The 9245-nt window shown below is 36.1% G+C and overlaps 1 protein-coding gene across 2 annotated transcripts; it reads right to left on the bottom strand.

The window, feature by feature from the left end:
- Nucleotides 1-567: 567 nt before the first annotated feature.
- LOC134687643 (uncharacterized) lies at nucleotides 568-8571 on the bottom strand. Of its 2 annotated transcripts, none has more exons than XM_063548095.1 (5): nucleotides 8299-8571; nucleotides 6146-6720; nucleotides 5388-5757; nucleotides 3022-3512; nucleotides 568-1483 (listed from the first exon to the last, which is right to left on the bottom strand). In XM_063548095.1, the coding sequence occupies exons 1-5, from the start codon at nucleotides 8498-8500 to the stop codon at nucleotides 632-634; spliced, it is 2490 nt and encodes an 829-aa protein (XP_063404165.1). In that variant the 5' UTR covers nucleotides 8501-8571; the 3' UTR covers nucleotides 568-631. The 2 variants fall into 2 exon arrangements, with proteins under 2 accessions (XP_063404165.1, XP_063404164.1); XM_063548094.1 differs by lacking the exon at nucleotides 8299-8571 and adding an exon at nucleotides 7904-8152.
- Between the last annotated feature and the right edge of the window lie 674 nt (nucleotides 8572-9245).

Here is a 9245-nt window from a genome sequence, read left to right as displayed (position 1 = left end):
GTTTTCAAGATATGAGGCAAAAATGAAAACAAGAAAAAAATAATATCTAAGGGCAATAACTCCTAATAATAAGTCGTCTGACAGTTTTGACGTATATAAGAGGAATAGAATAACTTTCTGATCATTTTTGCCACTCTCAGATTTTCTCTATTCATTACAGATTTCAAAATAAAAGACACAACTTGCATTTGATCCCTATGTTTTATTTTTAGCCATATACGCCATATTTTTTGGCATGTGGGGTCATTTGACACATTATAAAAACTGAATAGTTACCCCAATGATGATTGTGGATAAGTTTGGTTAAATTTGACCCAGTAGTTTTAGAGAAGATTTTGTAAAAGTTAAATGACGACGACGACGGACGACGAGTGATGAGAAAAGCTCATTTAGCCCATCTGCATGGTCAGGTGAGCTAAAAACAAAAACAAAACAAAGACGAGCTTAAAAAACAACAACACAGTTTCCGTATTTTTGACTTGGAATATTATTTTTCAATTTACAGCTACTGGAACTATACATTTCCTCTACGAATGAACTCATGCGTTCGAACCTTATTCTGTTGCAAGTGCTCCTTTATAAAACGCCGATTGAGTATTTTATACTGCGCTCGATGTACAAAACATTTTGACTACACATTATCATCTGTAAATAAGTGGGTAAATACATCCAGTTCACTAACAGTCTGTTTTGTTTCGGCACTGCGATCCCCGTTCCCGTGAGACGTTGACGACGAGCTAGAAACAGACGCAACTTTAGTACACATTGTAGGTTCGCTTGATGAATCACCAACCCAAGCACATGACGTCGGTGTAGTATTGTGAACTTCTGCATTATGGTCTACAGAACTAGAAGTCCGTTTTTCAGACACAAAATGTTTTCCTGTCACGCCAGTTGCTTTTTCTTTCCTTGGGACGGGTATTTCTGGTATTGATTGTAGTTTAGGTGGCGACGAAATATAACAAGGAGATACACACGTATTATGAATATAATTGTTGTCAAAAGGAGATTGTTGTCCTGACGCGGTATATTCAGTCTGTGATTTTGATGTCTCCTTATCGTGTATCATGCTTGGACTGACCAGAGAAGTTATAAGCCGTGACATATGACCAGAAATGGTGGTATCATGCGGTGAGGTGACAGGGGTGTTGTCCTCGGCATGAGTGGTTACATTTTGCTTTTCCTCTGTACCTTCTGGTGACAGAAGATGGTGAATTTGATACACTTTGCTAGATACTGGACTAATCATATCTGAAGCTACTCGATATGGGTCGTCAAATGTCCTCGATCGCTGTGACGTGGCATCCGAAGTCTGAGTTTGCATTCGTTGGCTGTTTGGATTGATAAAAATGTTGGAACTTGAAGACTCTGACGGATACTGCGCAACGTTTCCACCAAACGTTCCAATAGCCACACCTCCGGGGACCGACATTATGCTAATCACATTATGAGGCGTTGGTCCACTGGTTCCAACGGACATATTCTACAAAATAACAGTCACTAGTTTTAACACTTACCGGAATTTTGATAAATGTTATATCTGAAATAATGTTTTGGCCTATACGCTTATTTTTTTTTATCGTTTTGTCATAAATCAGGCCGTTTTTTCCATTTGAATTGTTTCAAATTTTGTCATGTAAGGCCTTTTATATCCGTCTTTACGATTTGGGTTTTGCTCATTGTTGAATAAGTACCGTACGGTGACATATAGTTGATTAGATACGCTCTGTTGGAAAGTTGTTGCATTGGCAATCATCATGAAACATACAACATTCTCCATATTTTATATGACTTACAATAAACATGAATTATGCGAATGATTTCATGCATGGTAGAAATTCCGAATAACGAACGTAAGCCAGAATCATGAGAAAACAATTTATCGTGTACTAAGTCTTTTACTCGATTCATTATCTTTCTAAGTGAATAAGCTGACGAGAACACATGTTTTATGGATTTTGTATTGAAAGTCCTTCCGATCTTAAACTTTGGTCAGATTTTTTTCTCCCTGTACGATGTAGAATGTAACCAAAAAAGGTTAATAAATCCAAATAAAATAAATACATTGCAACCTCGACAAAAGATTGAGGACAAATAAACTTAAACAATAAAAGTTAATTAAGGTGTCTATTATATTTAAAAAAAATAAGCACATATTTGTTTATCGTTCATTTTTTGTACATAAAAAGGCCGTTAGTTTTCTCGTTTGAATTGTTTTTCATTGTCATTTCGGGGACTTTTATAGCTGACTATGTGGTATGGGCGCTGCTCATTGTTGAAGCTCGTACGGTGACCTATAGTTTTTTTCTGTGTAATTTTGGTCTCTGGTGGAGAGTTGTCTCATTGGCAAACATACCACATAGATCCTTCTTTTTTTATAATAAAAATTGAGAATAGAAATGGGGAACATGCCAAAGAGAAAACAACCCGACCAAAGAGACGACAACAGCCGAAGACCAATTGGGTCTTCAACGCAACGAGAACATCCCGTATCCGGGGGTGGTCTCCAGCTGGCCCCTAAATAAAATTGTGTACTATTCATGCTATTTCTGTAAAAACTCCAAAACACAAAAAATATTCATCATGTTATGGGAAAGATTTATATTTTGTATATACTCTAAAAAAAAACCTGTACATCTTTCCCCATATCCCCGAAAAACTCAAAAGGTAATTCTCTTACTCAATTTGTTCATTTCCCAACGCAAAACACAATTTTGTAGAAGAAAACATTAATGCTTTTTATTGCGATCTATATATGGAATGTTAAGTTTCAATGGTACAGGAAGGAGATAACATGCGGTGGTAATTCTTTACAATGACAACAACAGATATGATAGGGTGGGATGAGAATAACCTCGATAAGTAAAAATCTCCAAAATTTATTTTTGTGGTTGCATCGGCCTTTTGCTGGATTACCGAAAACAAAACATTTCGAATTAAATATTTTCTATTCTTTGAAATCATACTGGTAAAACCAGCTACAAATTACTGTAACATTTGTCTTTCGAAAATTAAACTAACCTGTATCATATCACTTCTGGACTTTTCTGAACTTTTAGCAGCAGACGTTTGGGAAATAAGATGACCTGAAGAAGTTTCCAGGAGTGTTGCTATCATCTGTGCATTCTCATGGAACATGGCTAAGGCTTCATTAATATCGATTGGGACATGGATAGATGTTGGCGATGTTGATGTTTCTTGGTCTTTGTATCGTTTTGTTTTAAACCTGGTTTGGCCTTTAGTCTTGAGATCTTTAGTGCGAACCAGATCGGTAAGCGTTGCTGACGAAGAATTTTCGCGATTGCGAAGTGCCCGTGACTCTAGAATAACGTCGTCACCGAAATCATAGTCGTCTGCCACGTTGTACTCACTAACAGCAATCATGACATTATTAGTTTCTGACGTACGCTGTGCCCAAGGTATCAGGAATAAAACCAACGCTCCGCCAATGATTGGGAGACCTGCCAAGTGGAATGCAAGGTCATATGATCCCATCATGTCGTACAAAGCACCTGTCGAAACGTGAAAAATAAGATAAGTATAAACTACAATAATTTTCAAAAAAGGGATTGGGATTATATGTACTTGCTCGTAAGCGGTGTTTTGCATTTGCGCCGATTTTTTCTTTCATTTGCGCCGATTATTTTTTCAATTGCGCCGATTTTTTTACAGGTAAATAACAGGTAAATTACAGGTGAAATGATATAAGAAGATGTGGTATGAGTGCCAATGAGACACCTCTCCATCCCAGTAATGTTATTTTCATTTATCATTATAGACCTATTCCGTTAGCCAGTTGTTCATATATTATGATACACTTTGTCTATCATAATATGTATATAACTGTTGTCTCCTGCTTAAAATCAAGAAGAAAAAACCTAAGATAAAAGCACTTTGTTCTACAATGACGAATTAAAATATATGTACAGCATTCAAATCCATAAAAACGGAATACATTCAAATCATAAATCTGTTCTTTCCGAGTATGTATAGGCAACACATCTAATATATTCCTTTCTTATGATTTCGTCTCTTCTATATTTCGCGTAATTGTCGATAACAAAGGCCACCTTTTCTTTGTCTGGCATACGCACTGGTGTGGGCATTTTTAGAGATCGCATTTTCTCCGAGGCACAAGGAAGCTATTAAAATAAGAGTTCCATATGGTGAAGTTGAATTCATCCCTTCGTTAATTTTATGGACTTCATTACGAATTGGTTGACCGTTATGCCGAATGTGTACTTGTATGTTGTCTAAGAATGTATGGCATTTGTCATCAGAAGGAGCGGAGTGTCAGGCAATGTCAAACGTGAAGCAGTCATTTAGGGATAGCCATTTACCAATTGCAATGTCACTTGATATGTGTTTATACTCTCTGCTCAGCCAATGTAAAAGTATGAACTTACCTGTAGCTTACCTGTAAATCCAATTAAGGAAAAAATATAAATCGGCGCAAATGAAAAAATGAAATCGGCGCAAATAAAAGAATGATTTTTTTTTTAAATCGGCGCAAATGTCATACGCCCCTCGTAAGACCAGACCCGACGACAAACGGAGAGATCAAATTAATAATATATATAATAAGCAGTTGCGCCATTAGCGCATGATACGCCTGTTGTCTTGTGTGAGAAGTTTTATGCAATAATCATTAATAGTTTCTAAGATACGGCGCGACAGGTGAACCCCCCTTTAAAAAAAAACCAAATCAATAACTCTGAAATAAATTTTTGAATCATCACCAAAAACTATACAGATCTTTAGATCAATATAACTAAGAAGTGTGTACAGTTTTAAACAATAATAATTAATGGTTTCTGAGACACGGCGCGACATGTGAACCCCCCCCCCCCTTTTTTTTTTTACCAAAAACTCAAAAACCCTAAAATAAAATTTAGAATCATCTCCAAATCATCTCCAAAAAGTATGCAGATCTCTAGATTAATATCGAAAAGAAGTAAAAGTTTTAAGCAATATTTATAAATAGTTTTTGAGATACAACGCGACATGAGTACACAACACACCCCTGTTTCAGTTTTAAAGTGCTGTGACTGTGTACTGTGACAATCGGCTAGATGAAGCTATTCAAAGGTCATTGCATGGATGTCATTTATGAATAAAGAAGTGTTCTGAATAAAAAAAAACTTGATTGACGGTAGGTAGCAATCGTATGTTTAGGTATTGAAAAAAAAAGAATTATGAATACAAAATTACCCATACATATGCATTACCATAAACTATCTACACAGTATTGTCCCCACACCGTGATATCGGCAAGATGCATAACAAAATATAAACTTGTGTGTTATTTTGTGTTATTTTAATTCTTCATTACTGCAGTCATAATTGAATTCACAGCTCAGTGATTAAACAACGTATAATCAAATTACCTGCTAAGGGTGGTCCTGCTGTAAATGTAACTGAACTGGTACCAACCAAGAAACCCCAGGCTAACACTGTGTTGTCAACACCCACCAAGGTTGCAGTAAGGACAGGTAATAAGACAACATAGCAGCCATCCACTAGTCCAATACAAATAACATAAGCTGAAATTCCAGTGAAGGATTTCAAATAAGGTAATAGCATTACCCCGGTCCCAGTTACAACCATCGAAAACTGGTGCATGGCAAGACGATTCAAATAGCCATACTGGATGATTTTTCCAAACAGTATCCGACCAAATGCTGTACAAGCTCCAAGCATCATGATAAATATGGCGCCCTTTTCGGGAGGAATACCACAGTCTTCTGCATACGCCACCTGAAATTAAGTTGCAAGAAGCATATTAATCATCCACATATATTTCTATACAGTTTTGTTTTGGGGCGTTTGAGTTTATGCTCGCAGCTTTAAAAAAAAAAGTTATAAATGTGAAAATTGATTCCATATTTTTTGTTGGTGATTTTGTGATACCAACTAAATCCGTTTGCAATTCATCCAAACTTGAACTAAGTAATAGATCACACATATGTATTTCTATTTTAGTGGTCAATGAGTAGGGTCAATAGTTTAAAAGATAGACATAAGAAGATGTGGTATGAGTGCCAATGAAACTCTCTATCAAAGTCACAATTTATAGAAGTAAACCATTATAGGTCAAAGTACGGTCTTTAACACGGAGCCCTGGCTAAAAAGATAGTATACTTACCAAATGAACGTACGGAATGTAGAATCCAAACATAACTAGGGTGATGGCTATTGTCCAAATTACAAACACACGATTCTTCCAGAGTTTTAGATCCTGAATTATCGAACGAATTGGTGATTGCTTCAACTTCTGCTCGTCAGTTTTCTTTTGGTTCGAAATTGGTTTGATGAACAATGAACAAATAGCACTAAGCGCACAGAGTCCGGAATAGCACCGGAATGTATTTCTCCAACCATAGGCATCAATGAAGGCTTGAGACATCGGCGCGTAAATGAGGGTTCCAAAGCTACTTCCGGCAGTCATGATACCGACAGCAATAGTCAGGTACTTGTCGAAGTATTGTGTGGCAATAGTCATAATGGGAGTTATACATAGGCATGTCCCAATACCATAGAAGACGGAAAATGTAACAAACAACATCTCTATTGAATGGACAAACGAAGCCGTTAAGATCGATGCCGAGCAAAGAAGTGCTCCAAATACCATTACCACTCTGTTGCCGAATCTGTTTACCAACATCGAAGCTATAGGTCCAAACGTCATAGACAATCCATATGCTAGAGAACCAATCCATGCTGAAATAGAAACACATTTAAGTCTTACTTTCTGTTCTGTTTAGTATCAATATTCTTGTTTAAGGTTACTTTTATAGTTAGTGATAGAGATCTAGACAACAGTAAAAGTTTTTTTTATTATTCATATAACAATTGTTTTCGTTTGCCCATTTTATGCAGCATACTTTCCTTTTTTCTTATTTATTTGGTGTACAGTAATTTCATATTCTAGTATGAGATCATATTTTTATATTTATCTATAAATGAAAGATGATATCGAGTATACATACGTAAATAAACGAGAGAAATATAACCCGTTAAAACAAACATTTTGAGGTCTTGCAACACATATTTTCGACAATTGCCATGTCATATATTAAAAAAACCACTCTTGCTGTACTGGGATGGAAAGTTGTCTCATTGGCTCAAATAACACATCTTCTTATATCTAGTATCCTATACAACAGTGCTTTACTTTTGCCATAGGCGGATCCAGGGAGGGGCGCCCCCCCCCTTTCGTTGGAAAAATTTGGTTGATTATATAGGGAATCATTGAAGCATGATTGGAGCGGGGCCCCCTCTTAGGTCAGTCAGCGCCCCCCTCCCTTAAGGAAAAGTTCTGGATCCGCCACTGTTTGCGCCAATTGGCATTTCATTTGCGCCATAAAAATCTCCCTTATGATTTTGTTAAAATTGGCGGAAATCCAATGCGCCTCAAAACAATATCTAGTCTATTCCTGCTATTATCATCTACCAATAATGATATAAAGGAACTAAAACAGCAAAAATAAAAAGAGGGTCAGTGGGCTTGTTATTCGTATATATGTAAGCCACTGAAATTTTGGCGGGAAATAATTATGATTTTTTTCCATACATGTAACATTAGCATCCTTTTTCTTTAAAAAAAAAAAATTTGAAAAAAAATTACGAAATTATAGGATTTTATAAAATATGCCTTTTTAAACTATATGTAATAATTTTATAAAAAGTAAATTATGATTTAGCAGGGAAATGTTTTGATAGTACTACAAGGATAAATGGAACAATGGATTCCCTGTTGAATATCTGGCAAAAATTCTGAACTCCGTCATTAAACTACGTTTAACTGTAGGTTTTATACCCTCTCTGTATTTGATAGTTTAGTTGTTAATTTGTTGTTTCATTATATTTTCCAAATCTTCTATTATTCATAGTTAAACTTTACCTGATTTTTCTTTTGTTATTTTGAATTCTTCAATAAATGCAATAAAGAAAGCTCCGAATCCATGCAAAACACCAACGATAATGACTCTGGCCACGAATCCACATGCACAAACAACCCATGAATAAGATGTATCTCTCTGATCATTTTCTTTGTCAAGAAGATCATTTGAAGATGAAAATTTCAAAGAAGATTCAGAGTCCGTCATGGCCGTATAGTGTGTTGTTGAAAGGGAATTCCTATGGGAACAATGGAGTTTCTATTATGACATCATTGCTTTTTGTGCACACAACATAACATATTTCGTTTTTTAAGATACCAGACTTATTTTTGCAATCACACTTATATTCTGTATACTTTTCAAGAACAAAAAAAGGTGGGTCAGACAGAAAACTTACCAGCTTTTGATTTTGAAGATTTGAAGTCCTTCGTAAATTCCACGAAGAACACGCCGAATCCATGTAAGACCCCCAAAATCAAGATTTGGGTCAACCATCCATTGAAACAAATAAACCAAGAGACTTTAGAATCTTTCTTGATAGTCTCAGATTTCTCTTCTATTAACTCAGTCTCTATGAGAGATTTTTCCACCGAAGACATCTAGCTAATTCATGAATTATCTATGCAAATGAAGCATCTACAACTCTCTTGGACTCTAACTTTCCTGTCTTTTCCATCACCTATAGTTTCGAAGGACGACGTTAACGTCATAAGCATGTGACGTTTGTAATGCGCAGGAATTGAAATTCGTGAAGACAAGGGAATCCAATAGTTATCAAAGGCAGTGGCGGATCCAGAACTTTTCCTAAGAGGGGGGGGGGCTGACTGACGTAAGGGGACCCCTCTCCAGTCATGCTTCAAAAATATTCCCTATATAATCAAGCATTTTTTTCCTACGAAAAGGGGGGGGGGGCCGGCCCTCCAAGCCCCCCCCCCCCTTGCATCCGCTTATGAAAGGTACCAGGATTATAATTTAGTACGCCAGATGCGCGTTTCGTCTACATAAGACTCATCAGTGACGCTCATTTCAAATCCAAAATCATCTAAAATTTAAACACAATGTATGATGTACAGTTTAGGTGTGGTTTGAACGGGTTTTAGCTGGGATTACTATACAAACGTTAGTATAATAGTCTCAGGTTTAACTTTTAGTAAAACTATCTAATCCAAGGGAAATATTTAATTCGAGGAAGCTATTTGTTTTTATCTTTGAAGACAATTGTTTTCAAAAATAGAAACATTTTTTTTTAAATAAAAGGCAAAGACTTGGAATGGTATGTTCTACTGTTCATGGATATATTTTACTAGTTTTTTGTCAGGGTTTTATTATGAATAAGCATACTAT

Source organism: Mytilus trossulus, chromosome 10 (genome assembly GCF_036588685.1).
Source record: "Mytilus trossulus isolate FHL-02 chromosome 10, PNRI_Mtr1.1.1.hap1, whole genome shotgun sequence".
Taxonomy (NCBI): Eukaryota; Metazoa; Mollusca; class Bivalvia; order Mytilida; family Mytilidae; genus Mytilus; species Mytilus trossulus.
Note: the sequence above shows the minus strand (reverse complement) of the source record. Positions and strands in the feature narration are given on the sequence as shown.